At 35.6% G+C, this 25,167-nt stretch overlaps 1 protein-coding gene and 1 long non-coding RNA gene across 5 annotated transcripts; one reads left to right on the plus strand and one right to left on the minus strand.

Moving 5' to 3' along the window:
- Positions 1-2,483: 2,483 nt before the first annotated feature.
- Positions 2,484-5,316, minus strand: LOC109056371. 3 transcript variants are annotated; one of them, XR_006161303.1, is made up of 3 exons: positions 5,156-5,316; positions 4,910-5,027; positions 2,484-2,542 (listed from the first exon to the last, which is right to left on the minus strand). It is a non-coding gene; the product is annotated as an uncharacterized LOC109056371 (long non-coding RNA). The 3 variants fall into 3 exon arrangements; XR_006161301.1 differs by lacking the exon at positions 2,484-2,542 and adding an exon at positions 2,588-4,486; XR_006161302.1 differs by lacking the exon at positions 2,484-2,542 and adding an exon at positions 2,588-4,516.
- Positions 5,317-8,480: 3,164 nt separating this feature from the next.
- LOC109051808 (zinc finger protein 644-like) lies at positions 8,481-23,536 on the plus strand. Of its 2 annotated transcripts, none has more exons than XM_042772426.1 (6): positions 8,481-8,636; positions 12,828-15,480; positions 17,378-17,911; positions 21,012-21,137; positions 21,800-21,902; positions 22,553-23,536. In XM_042772426.1, exons 2-6 carry the CDS (start codon positions 12,852-12,854, stop codon positions 22,746-22,748), a joined length of 3,588 nt encoding a protein of 1,195 aa, XP_042628360.1. In that variant the 5' UTR covers positions 8,481-8,636; positions 12,828-12,851; the 3' UTR covers positions 22,749-23,536. The 2 variants fall into 2 exon arrangements, with proteins under 2 accessions (XP_042628360.1, XP_042628368.1); XM_042772434.1 differs by having other exon boundaries at positions 17,381-17,911.
- The last annotated feature ends 1,631 nt before the right edge of the window (positions 23,537-25,167 follow it).

A 25,167-nucleotide genomic window follows, 5' to 3' on the forward strand; every position in this document is an offset into this window, starting at 1 on the left:
CAGTCACCACTGATAAGCTACTACTAAATATTGTAGAAACTTAATTTTCTGTAAAGTTGCTTTGTAATGATTTGTATCGTAAAAAGCGCTATACAAATAAACTTGAATTGAATTGAATTGAACTGTATGTTTAGTATTGATATTGAATATTTGATCGCCAACAGATTTACCAAGCTGTCATTTAAACAGTGTATACAAATTAAAAAAAGGGAGAACACATCTAAGATGGATATAGGCTAAGGCAGTCGGCTTAATTAAATAGCACAACAGGCAGCTCTCTTTTAACACAGACTTTTAAGAAGGGATGGATGTTTGCTTCAAGTGATAGGGCAGGTAAGTGATATTATATTATCTTGTTGTATGAGTGTCGTTTTCTTTACGGCAGGGATCCCAGACCAATGCAATTAGTGTGCCTCCTCTATTTTAAAACCCACGAGCCGCCACTGTCAGTGATTGAGTGATACCATCTTTGTTATGGATGTTGGTTCGCTGTGAGTTCACAGTTTTAGCGTAAATTTGCTTTAGATTAATTTTTTTTTTAAGATCTGAGGCTTTCACTATAAAGCTGTAAAGGTCACGCAAAATAATATTCAAACCCACATTGGACACTTTTAACATTGAATAAAGCACATAATCATTACCTGAGATTATCACTGTCATATTTTGTATGTTTTTCCTGCCGCAAAGTCGCAGAAAATAAAAAAGCATTTCTAAAATAGAATTCCGTGTTGCTTATTGTCACGTGTTGCTGTCGCGGGTTGTTAGGACAAAAACTACATGAACAAGATACTTTTTATTGCGTCGTGTCATGTCTGGTTGGGACACACGGTGTTACAGTTTGATCCTCCCAAAAAATTTAAGCATAAAAATATTAATGCTGACAGATCTAATAATTTAATCTGCAAGTAGAGGAAGTGGCGAGAAGAGATCCAGTCTGGAGATGAGCAGGAACAGTTGATTAGCCTGCAGACATGGAGATCCAGATTTTTTTGTTTGTTCATTTGTTTTTAATATTCAACAAGCAAATTCTTCTGTATCTAAATACAAAAAAGATTTCATAATTGTTTTAATAAAACATACTACTGGGGGGAAAATTCTCAATATTTATAGTGTGGCCATATTTTGATTATTTTAACAAAAGCAACAATATAATAATTGTAATAATAATGATAATTTATATTTATATTTATATATATGTGTGTGTGTGTGTGTGTGTGTGTGTGTGTGTGTAGGTCAGTGGCCCTTGGTTTGGTATTGTTGTCAGAATTCGGCCCTGCTCTAGAGGGTTCATGGGTCCACAAAACAGATTCCTCCAGCTCATGTTATTTCACAGTCTGCCCTTGGACAATTGCGATGGTATTGTGAATAGGTTTTTGTGCTGGAGGCAAAAATTTCTTTGATGTCTGAGAGTAACCTTTACAAATGAGAAATTAAAACGTAACACCCTTCTTGTAAATTCATGCAATATAAACCTCTAGCAACAAATAAACACAAACATCATGATTTTAGGTTGCATATTTTTTTATTGTTGTTTGTATTATCATGTTGCAGTATTTTACTTAATAAAAAATATTTTTTTATTTTTGGCATTTTATATGCATTGTTGGTAGTTGGTGGGGTAGCATCACCCAGGGGGATTTTTTTTTATCGCACACTCTGACGTAAACAACCACATTCACGCTCTGAAAGCAGATGGCACTGAGGGAACAGAAGAAATCCAGCCATTACCCTGGTAACCCCGTAAACAAAGCAGCTGCACTACTTTCTGTTTCTGAAAAGTGTTTAAATTTACAGCCATTAATATTTTTGTATTCGCAATAGTGTTCATCACAGCACCAAATGCTTGATAAATGAAGACTCAATAGGCTATTTATTTTCAAACTTGGTAACAACTTACAATAAGGCGATATTAGTTAACATTAGATAATTTATTAGCTAACGTAAACTGACAATGAAAACTACTTCTAAAGCATTTATTAATCTTAGTTAAAGGGGTCATATGATGCGATTTCAAATTTTCCTTTCTCTCTGGAGTGTTGCAAGCTCTTGGTGCATAAAGATCTGTAAAGTTGCAAAGACTAAAGTCTCAAATCCAAAGAGATATTCTTTATCTAACACACCCCCACATATCTACGTCACTATGTGGGAAGCGTTACATATACTCTGTGTGTTGTATATACACTGTGTGTTTCACTGTGAAAAGCGAAACTACTTTGTTTGGCCTTCCAAAAGAGGACGATATCCGCTTCGTCATGTCTGGAGCTGATCCGTGCTGGTCACTGAGGAAATACATCAACATCGCACTGTGGATCGCTGAATCGGCTTTCACCATGGATGAAGCGGCGTCTAGCCCGGGGTCGTCACATGTGGTTGCTGCAAGCCCAAGGTACGCCCCTTCGTAGAATCCGCCTGCCGCACCGTTCTCAAGCCGCCCGCCTCTGCTCACTCTAGACTGCTGCTCACTCTAGACCATGGTTCACTTTAGGCCTCCGGCCTCTGCTCACTCAAGGCCACGGTGTGTGACGCTGTTTCACTGAGTGGCCTTCCAAAAAAAAGACACGACTAGAAATCATGTTTATATCACGTTTATACAATCTATAAATACTACATTTTTTTCTGAAATATTGTTTATCTTTATAGCTCAAAATTTGAAGGAATATTAACTGTGGAGAAATCCCTGTTCTACTGACATGTAGAAATATATCCAACGCATTTCAACAAAAACCTTTATTTTGTGGAAAATACAGTGATCAAAATTAGAGAACAGCAACCACTGTAGCACAAAAGAAGATTCAACTAAAATTTTGGAGGGTTACAGCTGTCAGAAATTATTAGGAAGAGTAGAGGCCCTTGCTTTGAATGACTTCAGCACATCTGCTGCCACTACACACTGTGCTGGTGTGATCTTGGTCCACTCTCTTCCACTCTCTTCCATATTTCGGTAACTGTAGTGGGTTTCTTAGCCACCTTTGAAGCCAAGGACTTCCCAGAGATTTACAGCTAGGGTTTAGATCAGGACTCTCATTTCATTATTTCAATGTTTTCAGCTTCAAGAAACTGCTTTGCCTGTTTTGCAGTGGGACAGTTTTGGGAGTGTTGTCTTGCATGAAAATTGCAAGTAATTGGGAGATGCTTGCAGGGAATAAACTGCATGTTGCTGAAGGAAACTCTGATAAACATTTGCATTCACTCACTGCCATGTGTCTGTATAAGAGGCCAAACTCCTGCTGCAGAAAACATCCCCTAAACCTTGACACTTCCTCTTCCAGTTTTCACTGACTTGTTTACGATGAACATAATGTTTCCCATCTGACTCAAATAAATTAAACTTGCTCTCGTCACTAAAGTGAACTTTGGATTGGTTCTCCTCTCTCCACACAACATGCTCTTTAGCAAAGGTGAGCTTGACCCATTGATTCTTTCTGCTGAAAGGCCTGGTCACTGCAGAGTACACTTTCAGTGTGACTTCTCTTAAACATACCGAGACAGATCCTTACCCTGTTTACCGCTGAACTGGCAACCAATTCCAGCTGCAGTGTTGAACTGATTGCCCATTGAGACTCCAGTCTTCTTATGTATTTGTCTTAATTGGACAACCAGCCTTTTTGGGAGACTTGAATGAATTAAGGCCCCGATATACTCAAAACAAAGTTATTTTTCATTCTTCGTTTAGGGGTAAAATGAAGTTTGTAATACGTGAGCAGCAGTATACTGTTAGCGAACATCCCGATACTGCCCACTCTGATGAAAGTGATGTTTAAATGAATACGTAAATATGTGCTGTGCATATTCCTCTCAGTAACAAAATAAACACAACAAAAATTGAAAAGCAAGCATTTAAAAAAAGCATCTGTTCATAGCGACATGGGTATGTAGTTATGCAAATTAGCACTCCCGTGAAGTCATGTCACGTGTATTAACATGGCACTTTATTCAATATATAGCTTAAATGCAAACAGCAGTATTAAACATAAAAAAAAGTGTCAGTGTCTCATTTCATCAAAAGCAAAATTTAATTTACTACTATAAAGCAGCTCTCCACTGTGTTCAGTTTTTACCCCCGACATCTCACCTCCAGGGACTTGACAGATGAAATTAACCCATAGAAGAGTACCGGGTGCAAGAAGTAGGAGCCTCAGAGCACACCTCCTATGACGTAATCGTCATGGACCAATTGTAGTACGAAGGTGTTTTGCAGCTGGTGCGTACTTTTCCGGAAAGTTTGCTTTGGCAAGCCGTTTCAAACTTACAAAACGAACTTCGTTCTGGCCGGATTTTGGTCAAAATGATGTCACATCAGTTCATTCTTCGATTTCGCTTGAATTATACCAGGGCCTTTAGTGTCATTGTAAACCTGCAGGATTCGAGAAATCACAGATTTGGAACGACCAGCTTCTCTTGCAGTGGCTGAAAGGGTCATCCCTTTGGCCTTCATCTGGGCAACCTCTTGTCTCAGGGCTTCAGTCATCTTAGAGCGGCTCGCCATCTTGCAATATCAGTGAAAATTGGAGGAATGCTGCCATTTAAATAGGGTTTGTCATATAATTAAGGAAATCAGCATATCTGAAAGTGTTCTCTAATTTTGATCAGAGTTCTTTTTCTTAGGCTCTATTTCATTTAAAAAAAAAATTATACCGTGATTCAGAATACAATCAATTTATGAAAAATGTGTTCTACTCCTGTAAGGATAACTTAGAATAGGACCAAGCAGTGACCTTGAAATGTAGGAAATTACAGGTTGTTCTCTAATTGTAATCTCCACTGTATATACACCCACCCACCCCCAAAACACACACACACCTTCATTTTAAAAGCTTTGTCAACCTAACTTAAAACATGTTGCAACTACTCCTAACATAAAACCTTAATTTTAGCCTAAATCGAAACAGGATTGAACAATCAAACTCACTTTGTAAGAAAAGGTGAGCTGCCTCTCCCTGGATGTCTTGTGTTGCAGGTATTTGTGATAATGAGGGTGGAGTGGGGCATCAAATATCCAGGAGCCCTGTCCCTGACATTATGGTTTCCTACACAGTCACAGAGACAATAAAAATTATGTTAAAAAAAAAAATCATCAGTTTCTCCACATGTATTTATTCATTCTTAGATATCTGGCGTGTCGCGGATCTGGCATCATGTGTAAAGGCATACTCACACTTTATGAATTATTGGCTCGTCATAAAACATGTTATCCACTGACGAAACGCCTTCTTCTGACTGTCACCGACATCCTAAATATACAACTGTGATACAGAACATTAAGATATGAAGCTGTTATTGGGCATTACAACCTACTGAGGTAAGTCAAGTTATTTAACGTTAAACTCACACTCCAGTCCGCAACTTTTCCTCCAGCTCCCTCCATCGAAAAGTCCCGTCGTGAATATTCATGAGTTTCCTGTTTCGCGTTAAAGCGACTCTGAAAATATTAGTACGTTGTCAATGAAACATAAACGATTTTCAAAAAGGTATGTTTTAGCGTAGAATGACATTATGCTTAGTGTATTGTTGTTTTTATTACTATTGTTAATATGCAAAATAATTTAAAGATTGTGATTGTCGTAATGATTTACCTGAGGTAGGCTATGCTCCAAATAAGCCTACAACAATTAAGCATTTTTATAATATTCTTATTTTACATAAATAAGAGTCCTTAAAATGTGTCGTTTAATAACTGTTCCAAAATGTATCTGTTGTGCCATAATAAAATGTATGATGATTATTCTGTGTCATTCCTAATCGTTTGCTCAATCATTCAGAAAAATGTTTTTAATAACAAAGCGAAAGATGAATGTTTTTTTTTTAATGCACACATGAACTGGAATATAAACATTCTTAATCTCTGTATTTATTTATTTATTTGTCTAAAAAAAATATACATTTAGTAGATAAAATGCACTATATAGTTAAACAAAAATGTACAAATGTCTTTATACACTTTATTTTTGTATTTAATCATATACTGCATTGTGGTGCACTTGAAAATCATTTTGACTCAAATGTGTATTGGTCAAGTTTTGAAATCCACAACCTTGCAGTACTTTTAACAATTTTTTGCTTATTTTCTACAAACTTATAACAATTAAAAATGTTTTGTAGTTTAATAGAAAATGGCTAAATCAAAACAGTAATTTGTATATTTTCATTTCAAAGATAAAAGTAGATTGCTTTTGCTGAATAAAGACTTCAACTGATTCGGTGTTAAAAGTTTTATTAACCGATGTGGTGAAGGCATTACATAAATGACATTTACTACACACCTGTATAAATATAAAATACATGGTCATGTTTTGAAAAAAAAAAAAAAAAAAAAAAAAAAAACAGGTGAAAGCTCTACTCAAGGATGTAACAACTTGTATATGTGTTCAGGGATAGGCCTACTGATCAACATAAGCAAGCACATGTTATATGATTTCTGTTGTAAGTAAATTATTAAATACATTATTAAAGTAAATTCCTATATGAACAAGAAATGGCAAACAGAAATTTATACACCATGAACAAACTCAATGAAATCAGTCTAAATGTTGGGAGAAGAAACATGCTTCCAAATCAATGGGATCATATTGTTTATACCACTGCAGAATAAGCCATTCAAGAATGACCCACATGTTTTTAATATTAGTTGAATATCCACCAACATGATCTTTTTTACAAAACCCTTTATCCATGAAACATGTTTTATTAGGTTGTGCTTGGTTTGATTACCTCTGATTATCTTGATTTCAAAAGTGTGGATTTCAGGAACAAAATATAGTAAAACTTTAAAACTGGTTAAATAATACAACATTTGTATCAAATAGTAGGCTATACAAGTTTTTTTTATTTTGCATATGATTTGTTTAACTATTACACTGATAAAGTACACATCCACCATCCCCTGCATCAGATAAAAAAGCTAAAGTTAATTCTGAGAACGTTTACGCATGTCTTTATGTATGTGTGCAATAGTGGACTCATATATAACTTGACAAAAAATATAATTCTCCCCCATTAGAAGAGCTTCTGTATGCTAGGAAAAAAAAACAACAGGCAGAAGTGCAAGTATCAAACTCTGCTGATTTGTAACAGATATATTAATTACAAACAAACAGCTTCTCCACATGAACTGTAGGCTGTCATGCACTTCCATGTGACACCTTTTTTAAGGAGAAAAAAAAAAGTTAAATAGTTGTTACTACATAAGAGTCTTTATATCGTTTTTCATTTCTCACCTTACAGTCTTACAATACAGTGAGCAAGTTTGTGCCACCATATGCTACACAACTTCAAACGACATACTTATCAAATGACATACTTTTAATAGCAAAACAGAGGAATATGAGAAAATATTTAACAGCTGCTGGCAAATTTACTTGTAGCGTATTCTAACGATAGGCTGCTTCTGGCATCAGTGGCTGTAATCGTTGAGTAAACATTTAAAACAGCAAACAATAACATTTTGTGCACAAACGAACAATTATATTCAACATTTGCTTATCTTCGTTCGAAGCTGAAACGTAATTAACCTACCTTGTTGAACAGTTTTTGTGATCCGGTGAAAACGTACTAATATTATCAGAGTCGCTTTAACGCGAAACAGAAACTCATGAATATTCATGTAGGCTCCGCCCAGCGTCACCGAAAATCTCAGACACCGAATATTTCAGAACGGCATTACAACCTACTGAAGTAAGTCAAGTTATTTAACGTTTATTGTTTCTCTGAGGTAAAATAATTAACTGAGCGCGCACGGTACCGGTGGAATGTCTCTTGGTACACTCTCTTTGTGAACAAAAATAGTAAAGTGACTATTAAAAGTCTAAAAATATTACATATACGTAAGTTTTATCTAACAAAACAGCATTTGTGAGGAGTACTCTGTAACCGGCGCTCTTTCGAGGGCGGCACGCGAACCCGCGCGCTGTGATCAAGACATCAAACACAAGTCATGTTATTACAGAAAACACATCTACTGACACGCACTTTGCATGGCTCTGCATATAATATATCGAGGGTTTAAAGAACAGAAAGTAATAATATAATTAAGTTCATAAATACAACGCATTTACATTCATTAGTATGATACTGTTAGCTGCCTGACGACGTATTTTTGGGGGGGAAAACACCTTTAAATGAATTTGTTGTGTTTCCCCAGTTCAAATCTGATGTATATATGCATTCATGACTTAACACAAAACGTTTCGCTGTGGTATACCGAGCTACGAACGTTATTTTGCTCTCAATTACTGGTTGAGAGTGCTTTTGCCATTCTTTCGGCTTCTGCTCGTCTGTTCACTTTACCGTCAGTACTTCTACTTGCCACCTATTTGGAATAGTCCACTTTTTGTTTGGGGGGCAGTGTTTACATGTCTCGTACAAATAATTGATTTTCTTCTGATTTAACGTATCCAACATGTTTATGTCGTGTAAGATTGTAACACAAATAAGTAGTTGCCGTTGGGCAATCACAATATTAACATTATTTTTTAATACATTTTATCAAGTTTATGGAGTCCCCCTCGATGAAGAGCAATGTCTTTGTCTGTGGACCATCGAGCAAATATGGCGGCTTCGCAATAGATGGAAATCTTGAACGAGCAAAAATGAAATGATTTCACTTCAGTGTTATTGTCCACGTTCGCAGCTGCAGAAAGGTAGGCTAAAATGCATTTGCCAACAACATTAAAGGGTGAAACCATCAAAGTGGCCCCAGTATTCTGCTAGGGGCAAGTGGTTTTAAGCTTGATGTTGAACATAATGGGGCTTGATTGCTACCTTGCTAGCACACTCTCATAGTGTGTAGTAGCAGCAATGCCAGAAAGATGTCAGTAATATATTTCAAGTTATTAATTAATGGACGTAAATCTTGATCTGTACTGTCACTCTGAATTGTTAAAAAAAAAATTGTTTGTGCTTACATTTGTCGCAGGTTGAATGCATGTTATAATGTTTTGTGAACCAATAATTCTGAACTAGATCCACAAAGATATAATATGAATTTTAAGAACTTGGAGCGCAACAACAATAATATCATGACAACTGTTTATGCATTTAAACGTGTTGTTTATACATCCAGACATAAATGTTTGACTACAGGTACTTTTCTCAGAGCATGTGATTTATATATCATTGTCATATGACGAGAAGACATTTCTCCTGCTATCTGTTGGTGATCCATTGTACAATAATGACAGCTGTTTTATGTATTTATTTATTTTTGTATGGTGTGTCATAATGCACATAAACAATCTGAATTCCTTCCTGTATATTTATGCACATTGTAGTGCCTGTAGGTGTTATCCCTGTTTCTGCTTAGTATCAGGTGTAATGTATAATGCATCTCTAGTGTTATTATAGAATTATTAGATTAAACACTGTCTAGTTTTGTGTAATTTCCACTTTCACTTCTGTAAGCATTCAAGTCCGACCAGTAGGGGTGCTTACACACACACACACACACACACACACACACACACACACACACACACACACACACACACACACACACACACACACACACACACTCATTAATGTTGAAACTTGCTTTAAATTTTAATAACATTGTTAATCAGCTGTCGAATGTAGCATGCATTGAAGTTGTTAACCAGCAGTAGTAATGAGCTGTCATGATTAGCCACATTATAATTTTTTTTTTTTTATAATAGTGTTTTGTAGTAAACTGGTGGTTCACTTATATTATAATAACACAAAAATATAAATTACAGTTAAAACATTAAATTATCATTTACAATGGAGTATAAATAATACCCATAAATCAGAATCAGAAAGAGCTTTATACATTTTTTATCAATTTATTCCTTTATTAAGTTTTTATTACGCATACAAGGAACTTTTATTTTTTTATTAATTTATTCCTTTATTAAGTTTTTATTACGCATACAAGGAACTTTTTTTTGTGTATATATATATATATATATATATAGAGAGAGAGAGAGAGACAGAAATAGACAAATATTGAAAAAAAAACAAATTGTATAAACAGTTGTGCTATAGATGATAGAATGGAATAGAATAGAGTGAGATGCAGGGATGTACTAGGATGGAGGTGGTAACAGATAAACATAAGGTTATTGCACATTTTATTGCATAAAGTGGGGAACATTTTACTGTTCATCAGGTAGATAAACAACCATTGTATGTACAAATGTGAATGGCAAAAACATCTTTAATACCCATGGCATGTGATATTAAGTCCATAAAGTGTAGGAGATATTTAAATTGAATTTTACTACGGGGCCGTTGAATGCTTGACTCTGATTGGCTGACGAACGTTCTGGGGTGTGCAGTTATTTTCAGGGAAACGCAGGGCGAACGTAGTTCCAGGCAGCTCTCTTGACCGCATTACAGTTCCATATCACTTCGCATAGTTAACTGTAATAATGGAAATTAGCATACAGTACCCATACAGCACACAGGACTAACGAAAACAACAACATGACAGATGATTTTCTGAAAGTAAATACACATGACATTTCTCACTAGCGAGGTAATAGCAGCGCTGTTTAGAAACGCTGCTGCAGAACACTGTTGAGGGACGCACAGAGGTAACGTTAGCCTAATTCACACAAGCTCTCTCTCTCTTTCTTTCTCTTTCTCTGTGTGTCTCTGTCTCTCTCACTCTCTTTCTATAACTTCATTAGAATGCTATCAACTGCTTAAGTCTCCATTACCAGCATTAAAATTACGTTTTGGAACTAAGAGAAGAGGCGTTGAATGAGATGCGGAAGAAATAATCCTATTCACTATAGCGATTTAAATACAAAAACTGGACGAATCCCTTTAAATATATCATCTGATCGATGTCTTGAGGTGTGGTAACCGTAGCATAAGTGGAATAATTGACTCCGGGCCATTGAATTGTTAGAAAAATAATGCACACCTGAGGTGTGTGCATTACCACCTCAGGTGTGCATTATTTTTCTACTAATTCAACGTTTTTTTTCTATTGGTTTATTATTAGGGGTATATATTTGGACAAAGCAGGTTTACATGGTTAACAGTAACTTTGCAACTTGCCACAATAATATGCAGACATAAAAAAAAATACAGAAAAAAAAAATGAAAATAACTACATCTTACCGTTACTGTTACATTTCAATAATGTTGTTTGAAGCTGCCACCATTTTGACAGAATGTACCCTTTTTAATATAGTTAGATAATGTAATGTTACCAGAAGTTATATCTATGATAGAAATTTCTTAAACTACATATTTCGGACTAATACAACAATTTTGCATTGTAGTTTAAATAAAGTACACAATTCCTATAAATTCTAGATTTCGGCGGTGATAAATGAGGGCTGATTTAAAATACTGAAATCTGTTGACTCTTTTTATGGTAACTAGTCCTTTGTTAAGCCGTAATTAGAGATGCACCGATTTCAATTTTCTTGGCCGATTCTGCCGATACCGATTTTTGCCGATTCTGATTTTCTTTCTAAGAACTATAATTGACAGCATATACAAACAAAAAACAAAAAAAAATTTTTTTCTTCAAAGCAAAATTTTATTTTCATAATAAAAGAAATTATTAAACATTACAATTTCTCAAGTTACAGGATCTTTGCTCACTTAAACAACTCTCAAAAAATAAAAATGCTCTGTGATGGGAAGGAAGTAGAAATAACAATTAAATGAAAAGGAGTTGCTTTATAAAACAAAACAACTTTATGAATTGAAATTTTTCTCTTTTTTACTTGTCTTGCAAAAGTCAAAAGATCCTATGAATGAACAACTGAAGTGTACAGTACTCTTCCAAATAATAATAGTGCAGTAAGTGGGTAATAAATGTTGCCAGCATATGTATAGGCAAAATGCTACTTGAGCATTAATGGCAAGCGGTTCCCCCGTGGTTTATTTTAGCCTTACAAGTTTCACAAATAGCAAACTTAGTGTCTTCTTCAATCACAGTAAAAAACTTTCACGTCAACGACATGTTTGCATTAGGGCTGGATTTTTACACAAATTTCACGATTCGATTTGATTCTCATTCACAAGCATTCAATTAGATTAGATTACCAATTTGATTTAATTCGATTCAATATCGATTATTTTGGATATATAACAGGTACAGTACTTGCCAAATTTTCGCAAGGAAAAAAAAATGTCTCAACTAATGCTGTAAAATATAATTTGGTACTACATTATTATAATATTGAAGGTTAAAACTGACGGATATATAAGCTATAGCATACAACTGTTAAAATTACACAATGAAGTTTTTAAAATATTAGTTACAATTGCATAATAATATTTCTACTTCAGTTCGTATTTTTTAAATATAAAAAATTAAATGGTGGCTGTCAAAAAATGATGGATTTATTCAAACATAAACATAAGAACAGTAAAAAATTATAATGAATATGTTATATGGTGCATATATTTAGCAAAATACCCCTCTCTACAGTTTATTTTTCTATCTGACTAATTAGTTTACGGTCACCAAATATGATGTAAATGTGACGTTACGTGACACTGTTTACAACCTGTTACATTGAGGTCTTATGATTTATCTCCCAGCCCTACAATGGCAGCATTGTCTTCTGCCATATTGTCTACACTTGACTGTAAGATGTATTTTAATAGTTTTAAGTAGAATTTTACAGAAATTAAAAAAAAAAATTGTGGTAAGATACTGCAAGGGACTAAATCCTTAGGACTTAAATCCTAAAATAAACTGTATAAGAAGGGCATGCTATGGATCCATGCTATGGATCCAACTGTGCCTATATTTGCTACAGGGTAATTTAATGTTTAATGTCTCTACCTTAACATTAATTCAATTATATATTTATATGCATGCTCATGTCATTTTTTGTCCCCAGAAACGGTCCTGAGGCCTTCTAGGAATGTCTGGTTTGAGGGAGAGTGCCAAAGTAGAGGAAAATGATACCTCAATGTCAAGGAACTCTCAGGACCTTATGAACAGCGAGGCATTCTGTGCAGAAGGAACTACATCAGGACCGTCAATGCATTGTCCTCAAGAAACCATGGCACTACTCAGTGACCAAGGAGACCTCCTGACCAGTGTTGGTTTTATGGACTCCATCTGCTCAGATGGACCAGCCAAGGCTGCTTACGTCAATGGATCCACCTCACCCCATATCTCAGATGAAATCTTGTTGGATATTTCAAAAAATGTACCAGGATTCCTTCCCAAATCATTACACGCTCAGAATTCTGTCACAACCAACGTCCACTTTGAAGGACCCGATCCACTCAGAAAAGAGGGGGAAATAACAATCAGGCAAACATTGACAGCGGAGGATGTGGAGAATAGGGGAATATGGGGCTTTGATACAGAATCTCCAGAACATTCATTAGATAATTATGATGATGGGAATGACCTTAGCTGGAATCCCCAAAGAGAATTTATGAAGTTCCTGTGGGATGATGATAATGGTCTTGAAATGGAGGGAAAAATGTCCCCTGTTCCTTCACCCATCAACCACAAAAGAAGAGTTCCTTCACCACTCGGCCATAAAAGAAGAAAACGTAAAGAAAAACTGGTGTTAAAAGTCGATCCTTCAGAGGACATCTACTCTGAGCTGAATTTTGATTCAAAAAAAGATCACCTAGGTGAAGGAAGCCGGATAGAATGCAATCCTGTTAAGAAGACACGTTCCCCAAGGAAACCATCCAAATTACAGTCACCCATTGTAAAACGTACCAAGTATTTTAATGGAGCTGCTGAGGCAGTCAAAAACCTATTTGCCAAACCAGCAAAAAAGCCTATTAGCAAGACTCAAAAGATGGGATTGATTACAGAAACTTTGCCATCAGACTCATGTTCTGTAGAGGAACCTACATTTTTTCCACGTAACAGTGGTTTTCAAGAGAAATCTCCAAAACACAGACAAATTACATGTAATACAGACACAACTAGTTCAAAGCCATTCATATGTAAGGAATGTGGACAGTGTTACCATGATCAGAGTTCACTGTTAAGTCACATAACTGTTCACCAGGACAAGCAACAGAAAATTACGAAAGAAATAAATGAGTTGCAACAAATTAAAGATGAAGGAAAAGATGCAAAGTTGCAGTGCCCACAGTGCACCTTTGGAACAAACTGTCCGAACACCTTTGTGCAACACGCTAAGACCCATGAGAAGGACAAGCGGTACTATAGTTGTAATAAGTGTGATTTTGTCGAAATGAATGAAGTTGAACTGAGACGCCATTTGCTTCATAAACATGGCGTCAGTGGTGCTGAGCTTACTGTTTGGAAATCAGATGGATTTCAGGAGCGTAAAGTCAATAAATCAGCATGTCCAATTTCCTTCTCCCATTCTTTTCAAAGAAAAACTAAAAGAATCACTGGAAATCATGTTGAGGCTTCATGTCAACCGCAGTTTAATGAAGAACGGGCATCCTCACATTCCCTTGACAATAGTGATGAAGAGCCATCTCCAACTGAACAGCCGTTCTCTTTTTGCAAAGTTCTTAAATTATGTGCAAAACCAACAGCAAGGTCACCAAAACTGTCGTTAAAGCTCCGGGCACCAGACAAAAACAAAAGCTTGTCATCCAATGAGAAGTGCGGTCTTGTGCGGAAGAAGAAAGTGTGGATGAATAAAGGTGTCCAAAGCCAATCAAAACTTGACAAATCAATTCACACACTTTTATCCAGGAAGAAACACAGTGACCAGAGTGCCTCAGAATGCAACACTCATCAGGAGCCTGATGGAAGCAGTACAACAGAGTGTCTTGATGATTCCCTCAGTTGCGAGACCACATTCTCTGGAACAGGAGCTAGTTCGTCCCCCTTAAAGTATCTGAAAAGATTGGCTCATTCTAAAGAAGGGAACACTAAAAGAACTTCTAAGTCTGATGAAAACATCACTTGTTCAGAAGATGTTGGAAACACCAGCTACACTCATTTAAGTTTGGAAAAGCAAAAGTTGAAGAAGTCACCTTCCAAAAGGAAAATGTCTTCTCCATTCCACAATATGCAGGGTCAAGATATTCTTTTAGATTTCCCCAAATGTCGACAAAACTTTAAGAAACCTGAAACATCCAAGAGGAGTAAAGAAATTAACAACGGTCACTTTATGTGTGATTCTTATGATAATCTTGGACTTGAAGAATGTGAAAGTAATGAGAATGCTAATGCACGTTTTGTAAAAAAACAGACTTCACCTGCAAAGGCAAGTCTTGGTGCCTCAACTAGTCACTTTGAGAAAAATCACAGTTCCCCAAGGATGTTTCCTGTCAAAAATGAATGCAAGGATGAAGAAATCTCAGAACAGATCACAGCTGTAAAGCATGAACCGAGCTCAGACGTTGAGACAGATCTGAAGGCTTGTCCGTACTGTCCTGCTGTATTTGAGTCAGGAATTAGCCTCTCTAATCATATAAGAGGACATTTGCACAGAGTGGGCCTCAAAGCACGGAAAGCTGCATCTGCAGCTAAGGTGACTTCTCTTGACAAAGTACCTCCAGTTCGACGAAGAACACTGCCACAAGTCAAAACAGGTGATGCTTCTCTTATATTTGATATACTTTCTTGCATCTATATAGAGGTTTTCAAATTAATTTGTTAATAAAATCAATTAAGATTAGGTAGTTATGCAGAAAAAAACTTTAATTATGAGACTTTCCTTTTTTCTGGTTTAAAAAAACAATTGCAAAACAATTGGGAAGAAAAATGCACAGTTCAGATAAAGCTTGATTGTAGACTAGATGTTTGATTTAGCAGCTGGTTTTCCAGTTATCGACCATAACTTGCCAGTAATTATTGGCTTATCATTATCGACCAAATTTAGTGCGTCCCTAGAATATTTAGTTATTAGGCTTATACCAGTTGCAGAATTTATTTACAAGTGCTACTAAGTTTAGAAATGCCACATCATTAAGCAATACTTATTTCAGGTTTGTTTCAAAGTTACTGATTGGTCTGTATTTTTTCTAAAAGTCCAAACGTATCAAAACTTGGTGAAGATGTCAAAACATAGTGAAGATATATACCGTTTTTTGTGAATGGATGATAATCATGATATTTTGTGTATATGCACAGGATGTCTACAAGATGCAGTGGACTTAATTTTCTGATAATTGGCCAGAAAGCGGTGCTATGACAAGGGAATTTTCTGCAATGTTTTTTTCATACTCTTTATATAGAGTCCATTCAATTTGCAGGAAATTGATTGTGTATTTTATCAATTACAACTTTACAAAAATCAGTGTATAAATGTGCACACCATCCACACCACATTTAGAACAGTAATGCCAACCTCATGAATGGTGTGAAACACTTAAATTGGACATACTCATCTTCCAGACATTATTGTGTATTCAATTTTTTATTTTACAGTTTTAATTTACATTTTTATGATCTATTGATATGGTGTGTTGATCTTTTAGCTTAACTTAGCTTAGATCATTGAATCTGATTAGACCGTTAGCATCTCGCTCAAAAATGACCGAAGAGTTTCTATATTTTTCCTATGTAAAACTTGACTCTTCTGTAGTTACATTGTGTACTAAGACCGCCTGAAAATAGTCCCAGCTAGGTAACTTCCAATAAGCCTATTTTCAGGCGCTGCGTAATATAATTATACCTGCTGCACCCATCGTACGACAGCAAAGTTCCTTGATTATTACGCCAGAATGAGAGTATAGTTCCTAACCATATCGGCCTAGAAAATCACAACTTTTCATTTTCTGTCGTTCTTAGTACACCGTGTAACTACAGAAGAGTCAAGTTTTAAATAGGAAAAATATAGAAACTCTTTGGTCATTTTTGAGCGAGATGCTAACAGTCTAATCAGATTTAATGATCTATGCTAAGCTAAGGTAAAAGTCAGCCAATCAGCCAATCATTCAGCCAATCTCCAGGTCCGGAGATTGGCTGAATGGATTCGAAAACGGTAAAACTCAACTGTTTAACTCCAGGGGAGCTGGAAAATGAGCCTATTTTCAAAAAAAGTGGAATGTTCCTTTAATGAATATAATCACTTGTAATTGAAAAGGCATTAAAGTAAAATTTTAAAGTATAAGCTGTAAAATGGAAAGATTGGAGATTCACTGAGAAGAGCAATGTGCCATTGCTGATGTTTCACTTTTCTGAGCTGTTTTTCATTCCAGGCGCTCACATGGTGGCCAGATATACTTGATTTGTTTATAGTCAGGAAAGGTGTTTGTTGGAGCATCGCTGATAGGTGTACAATGTGGGTTTTTAAAGACACCTTTAAAGTAGTAGTTTAAAATTCCCACACAACCAGTGTGTTGCAAGTTAGCTAAATGCAGGCTGGTTAGTGTAGACATTTTTAGTTTTAGTTTGGACAAATTTAATTGGCTTCTAAGCTATAAATATCTGTTGTAAATGAAGCTGATTACATATGGCTTCCCTGTTACCTTCTGATCCCAACAGAAGTGGGTACATCCCAGACTGATCATCCAGCACAGCTGAAAACTGACTGCCAACAGACAGAGCTTATCTGTCCTCTCTGTAGGGAATGGTTTGACACAAGGACTGGGCTGTCCAACCATGTACGAGGCCACCTGAAGCGCCTGGGCAAACCTTCTTCCACCTCGTCTAAATCTCCTGTGATCATATTGAAAGAATTGATGCGTGACAAGAAACAGTTTCAGATGAAGCTACAGGTTCTTGAGAAGAAGTGTCGCGCCACCAATACTTTCCATCCTTTTAGGTTGAGTAACGGTTTAACCTTTGCATCTACTGTCAAACGGGAGAAAGATGATAAGGAGGAAAAGAAAAGGATAGACATTAATAAAGGCTCACCACCAAGTGATCTGATTGGAATTTTGAAGAAGAGAAGAGCCCATGAAGAGACCAAAGCAAAGCACTCATCCTACACTGCCAGGAAGTCTCTCCTTTTATCTCCAGGCAAAGACTGTGATATGGAGATACAACCTTTCAAAGCTGTGCCAAATTCACTAGCAGGTAATGTTTCATTGAAGGGACAGTTCATGCAAAATAAAAATTCTGTAACTATTTGCTCACTCTCATGTTTGACCAAGCCCATATGCTTTAACAAATGAAAAAAAAAGAACAAGCATGCATTTTCTGACACGAGGGAGTTAATAATGACAGAATTATTATTTTGAGGGGAACTATCTCTTTAAACAACATGAAAAGATTAATAAACCTTCTAAAGCTATAACTATTTCAAATGTAACCATAGAACTTTTATTTTGACTATGGACCCTTTTCACATTTTTGGGTTTCTCAGAAGCAAAAGTCATCATAGTTGGGTGAAATTTTATAGAGATTAATGGGAGACTACAGCAAATTTTATTCACATTTGTTCAAATAGCAAAAGAAAAAAAAATCCACAATAGTGTTTCCATGATTGTCCAAAACAGAAGAAAATATAGAGAGATAGCTTATGATAGTCAGAAGAGAGAAAGATCAAATTTAATATGATTTCCTCTAGAGCTGTGCAGTTAATCGAAATCGTTTTGATTTTGGCTTCCAATGATTATGAAAATGCAATAATCGAGTTAACAATTATTATGGCCCATTCCGCCACTGTCAGCAGTGTGGTTTCGCTCCTACTTAAGAGCTCAAACTTCATGTACAAGTCTGTAAAATCGTGTAAAATGAGACATGCTTGATTTATTTGATTTATTAGTGTTTTTAAAAGCGAGAAAGAGAACTTGTGCTCTGACACGGTACAGAACACGGACACTGAACCTTTAGCTTAAGGTGTGTGCTTAAATGGTCAAATACATGCAAAAATGTGTCAAAATGCGTTGCTTGGTTATTATTCATATAAAACCTCATCAGTTATGTCAGAAGTAAATGTAAACTGTTGAGAATGAAATTTATTTGGGTAAGTTGGGTTCTTGAGGTTATTAAAGTCACAGCTTCCTGCTGTTGACTGTGTGCTTAATATTAATCAAACAACAAAAGACAGAGAAAATCACTCACTGCTCTTGACTGAAGGACTTTGGAAGCTTTAATAAGAAACAAAGGAAGTTTAATTCTTAAAGTGAAGACTATGGTGTTTTATTTTACATTCGAGTATTCAATTTCTGTAGTAGGCTGTTAGCTGAATACATTAGACTTGCATAAACAGCACTTTTTGTATCTTTTTTTTCTATTGTATTTGACTTTTGCTTTTTGTTTTAATTATATTACTGACTGTTTATTTATTTTTCAGTATTTTTTGAGGATTTTATTTTCTTATATAAGTTACCCTAGTATTCTGCTGTGGTATTGAGAATTGTGAAATCTTGCTGGTATCTAAAATGTAGTTGTCATTGCGACCTTATTTACAGAGAATGTACATTTGATATGTATTGCTATCTTTAAATTAATCACTCATATAAAGTTTTGGTCATGTGGCCCACTCATAATCGTGTTAAATAATCGTGATTACAACATTGACCAAAATAATCGTGATGATGATTTTTGCCTTTCGTGCAGCCCTCACATCATTAACCATTGTATTCTAAACACCCTTGTGCAGTGTTGTAATTTAACACAAAGTATAATCTTATAAATGTACAATAACTATAACTACATATTTTTATATAAAAACAATAGTTACGATTTTAATCGTGTCATAATCGTCTGTGAAAAGGGTCCATAGCCATAAAATTAAGTCTGCGTTATATACACTAAACAAAATTATAAATGCAACACTTTTTTTTTTTTTGCCCCCATTTTTTATGAGCTGAACTCAAAGATCTAAGACTTTTTCTATGTATACAAAAGGCCTATTTCCCTCAAATATTGTTCACAAATCTGTCTAAATCTGTGTTAGTGAGCACTTCTCCTTTGCCAAGATAATCCATGCACCTCACAGGTGTGGCATATCAAGATGCTGATTAGACAGGATGATTATTGCACAGGTGTGCCTTAGACTGGCCACAATAAAAGGCCACTCTAAAATGTGCAGTTTTATCACACAGCACAATGCCACAGATGTCACAAGTTTTGAGGGAGCATGCAATTGGCATGCTGACTGCAGGAATGTCCACCAGAGCTGTTGCCTGTGAACTGAATGTTCATTTCTCTTCCATAAGCCGTTTCCAAAGGCGTTTCAGTGAATTTGGCAGTACATCCAACTGGCCTCACAACCGCAGGCCACGTGTAACCACACCAGCCCAGGACCTCCACATCCAGCATCTTCACCTCCAAGATTGTATATGGCGTGGTGTGGGTGAGCGGTTTGCTGATGTCAACGTTGTGGATCGAGTGGCCCATGGTGGCAGTGGGGTTATGGTATGGGCAGGTGTATGTTATGGACAACGAACACAGGTGCATTTTATTGATGGCATTTTGAATGTACAGAGATACCATGACGAGAACCTGAGGCCAATTGTTGTGCAATTCATCCACGACCATCACCTCATGTTGCAGCATGATAATGCACAGCCCCATGTTGCAAAGATCTGAACACAATTCCTGGAAGCTGAAAACATCCCAGTTCTTGTCACCCATTGAGCATGTTTGGGATGCTCTGGTTCGGCGTATATGACAGTGTGTTCCAGTTCCTGCCAATATCCAGCAACTTCGCACAGCCATTGAAGAGGAGTGGACCAGCATTCCACAGGCCACAATCATTAATCTGATCAACTCTATGCGAAGGAAATGTGTTGCACTGTGTGAGGCAAAAGGTGGTCACACCAGATACTGACTGGTTTTCGGACCCCCCTGGACCCCCCAATACAGTAAAACTGCACATTTTAGAGTGGCCTTTTATTGTGGCCAGCCTAAGGCACACCTGTGCAATAATCATGCTGTCTAATCAGCATCTTGATATGCCACACCTGTGAGGTGCATGGATTATCTCGGCAAAGCAGAAGTGCTCACTAACACAGATTTGTCTATTTACCATACATTAAAATTTTATATAAATATAATAATATGAATCAAATATATATCTCCAAATATAGGCTGATTGCTACTGCTAAATAATCCTTTAATGTGAGGCCTGTACTTTAATGAATTGAACATTGAGTACATTGACATGTATTACAGTATTTATAATAACTGTAAGTGTTTAATTTTATATATTGTGTTTCTTTTACAGAAAAAAGTGAACTCAATAGAAAAGTGTGCGTGCACTGTAATACCACATTCCACAGTGGTGTTAGTCTCTCCAATCATTTGAGGGCATATGCACATAGAAAGAAAAAAGCTCTTCTGGACGGAACTAGTATGTATCTTTCTTTTCTCCTTTGTTAATGCATTGTTGTCCTTACATTTGACTTCCTGTTTATGAAGGGTGCTGCACCTCACCATCTACTTTGATCTACCATCTACTGCAGAATGCATGTCACATGCTCACTCCCCTACTAAACTTTGCTTTGACTGTGCCAGTTTCCCATAACAAGTAACACGGAAGTAACTGAAAAAGTAACTTAAAAAATATATAATTGTTTTTGATAATCTGATTCAGGTGCTTTTGGTAGCAGACATTTACTCTTAACATAAAAACCTGATGGTTTTTCAGATTATGGTTGCTGCATGATGGCATTGTAGAAGCATTGTTATCATATCATTTTATTTAAGTTATTCACAATCAGTTGTCGAATAATAGAGGGTTACTGTGAGTGTTATTCGGCTGGTCATGTGATCTCAATATGGCTACCAGTCGGCCACCACAAGGTTAATAACATTTACATTACTCATGAAAGGTGTGAAACCTTTGGATTAAAAGTTATTTTAATGTAACATATGGATTAGGTGCTTTAACATATTTGTTAAACATGTAAGAAGACTTCAGTTTTATCATAGGTGAGAACCTATTGTGTGCTTTTTAAAATGCCCTTATTTTGTTTGTATAGTTTCTAATAAATACATTGTTTATTATTGCAGCTTTTGACTGTAAACAGAGAAAGCAAAGATCAAGGTCTGGGTCAAAGAAGAAAATGTACCCACTGCTGCACACACCAGAAGAAATCTATAGACTCACTTGCAGGTAACCTCTATGCTACAAATGTTTATGTACATTAGAATATGTCCGGTTTAATTTTTTCTGAACAGAAAATAATGACTATCATTTTTAACATTATTTACAGTAGACACCCACTAAAAAGTTCAGTGTAACAATAGTTCACATAACAAAAAAACTTGTCACACTTTTAGAACAAGAATCATTAGACTATTTAAAAGACTATTTAAGGATCACTGTGCAGCCCCCAAAATACTAATTAATTAAACCCATCTTTGCCATTTTTCTTCAAATAACTAGGTTTTACCCACTTGTCAGCAAGTAGTCTCATAATTTAAAATACAACTAATACAACTTAAAACAATCACCGGTCAGAATAAGTATGTTTCATTTTTACAAAAATCTGTTACACTGAATGGCGATGGAACATAATTTGAAACATTAAAGCAGACAATTTACTTCCATTTAATATGCTTTCTATGTACAGTATATAAAATCACTTTTGTAAATTTAATTTGATGCAGATAGTGAAATTATATGTTTCATCTTTGACCCATATGTGTGTGTGTGTGTATTTAAAATAAACTTAATTAAATGTATATTACATATTTACTTTTTAATAAAAATAGTTTTGTGTGGATCTTTGTAATCTAATGTGTAATTGTTTCCATGTGCAGGTTTTGTGATCTAGTCTTCCAAGGCCCTTTGTCAGTGCAGGAGGACTGGATAAAACATTTACAGAGGCACATCATGAATACCGCTGTACCGCACACAGGGGCAGGGATGGTGGAAGTCACCTTCCCCAAGGATTTTTGCCCCAACACCATCACAGTACCACAGGCACAACCTTCAGTGATGCAAACATCCTCATGAGCCTAAGAACACACTATTTGTCCTTTGAATATCACTTGTATGTAAATTGTTTGGTTCCCATTTAAATTTTATATTGCCATCAGTAAGGACTTCTGTTTTTTACTCTTAGTGAGGATCCATTCTAGTCACAGACCGCTTTTTAGATATTGTTACATTGTGCTGGTATTGTATATGGTCAAAGAACGTACGAATGGTGGGTGAATATGTTGAGATTTCAGTGAAACCCACCACCAAAAGACAACCTTTACCTCAGATGCTTCTCACATTGAGTTTAATCTGTCAATGCAGATTTATGCTCTACAAAAACTGAAATGATTCTGTATGTGGATTTTATAACAACCCATTTTTATTTGAGAACCAACGTGATTTTTTTTTTGTCCCATCCATAGATTTTAGAAGGTGCACATATGATGCATATATGTATAAATTTAAGTCTACACATTAACTTCAGAAGTTTGACTCATGCAAACACATCAGTCATTATGTGAAACAACCCATTCTATTGATATTAAAAGGTCAGAGTATGCATGTCATAATTCTCTGTTTACACCGTTTCCTGTAACATTTTGGTTTTTATCACCGTTTTGATTTTATCTTAAATCTGTAAGTTTGCCACGTGTGCAAAAAAACAAACAAAAAAACCCATTAACTGTTATTTGTGTAAACCATTTTTTTACGGTTCAAATATTTTGTGTGTATAAACCTTTTTAGGTAATTTATGTGAAAAAAAAATGTAAATCACTATAAAGAATTTTGCTGTTCAGAATAAAGTGTATTTGTCGTCTTCAGCTTAAGCTATGAATGTAACAATTTGTTTGTAAATGTGTTCATATTATCAGTTTGTGCTACATAATTTACATATTGCAAGAGTAGCAGTCATTTTCCACACATACACCTGAATATTTGCTGTTTGTAACTTTGTATATGCTACTAAACTGTGAACTATATTAAGTGCTAGTTTCAACATGGTATGTAGCTTCAAATAACAATTCCTAGTAGTCTTCTATTCTTATAACATGGATAAGTTACAAATCTGCACACACAAATTTAGGCAGACCTACAGTCATGTGAAAGAAACTGGTAAACGTAATGGGAGATCCTGATCAGTTAGGTCTTGCTGGGTTTGTGGGTAATATAAATGTGTAAAAACAACTATATGCTACCTCCACTCACAAACACTGGCAGACTATTGAACTGTAGACCTCAGTATCTTAGGTAAATTTTTTACTTTAAACAATAAGAAAGAAATGGGGAACAACAGCAAACCCAACTGGAAGGGGGTGGGCCAATCGTCTATAAACCAACATGTTTAAAATTAGAAAGCAAATGAGTAAAAACATGTATGTATTCAGAAGTGTAGTATGTAAAGCCCTTGAATCTACTGAAGTAAAGTAAAATATGCATGTCTGAATTGCCAAGCCCAAATCAGTTAGAGTACAAAAAAACAGAAGCCACAATCTCTTTACTTAAATTCATTTAATTTGTGATTTTTGCAGGTATTTTTCTTTGTAATATTAGCCCTTAGTGCTAAAACTGAAAGTTAATCTAATAGCTTTTTAAAAACATTGTACTGTTGTGCTTTCAAAACATTGTAACATATATCCAAATCTTGTTCAGACACAACATTTAATAACAATCAGAGAACAGATAAAATAAGACATTAATAATTACACAACAGAGAAATGTTAAGGGCAACTGCCCTTCTAGTTCTAGATGTTCTTTCACCAGTGTGTGGCTACTTCTAGGACTGCCCCTTCTGGCAGTTCTTAGTCCTTGATAGGCCTCTTATCAGCGCAATACAGCAAAAAAAAAAAAAAAAAAGTCAAGTTTCTCTCTTTACAAAAGAAATGCAAAAACACATTCTCAGACTCAAGAACATGCTGCAATATTGCTGTTGTTGCTTAAGAGAAAATGTGAACTTTCATCATCTTTCATCACATATTTCATCATGTCAGAGCATGTCTTTTGGAGAGTATAAATTATTGAGAAGTGCTGCTCATAAACTCAAAGTACAAATCTAATGAAATAAATGTGTGAAAACATCAAATGTATTCTAAGTTGGAATTGTTTTCATAACTAAAGAGTTATGAGTTTAACCTCACTTAAAACTGGTGTTGATAGACCCTTTTAAAAACAAACTACTGACCTTTCAATACTTAAAGGAATAGTTCAACTACAAATGGTCATTCTGTCATTATTTACTCACTCGTGTCATTCCAAACTAGGCCTGTCACGATAACAACTTTTTGTTTTTTGATATATTGCCCCAGAAATAAATGTGATAAACGATATTGTTATTTTAAGACCGTTTTATGCCACTGAATATATAATCATAATATAACAGCATAATAATGCAAGAAGGCCTACACACTTTCAAATGACAAACTTTTCATTCTTAAAGGGGTCATCGGATGCTACA

This window comes from Cyprinus carpio, chromosome A2 (genome assembly GCF_018340385.1).
Source record: "Cyprinus carpio isolate SPL01 chromosome A2, ASM1834038v1, whole genome shotgun sequence".
Classification (NCBI taxonomy): domain Eukaryota; kingdom Metazoa; phylum Chordata; class Actinopteri; order Cypriniformes; family Cyprinidae; genus Cyprinus; species Cyprinus carpio.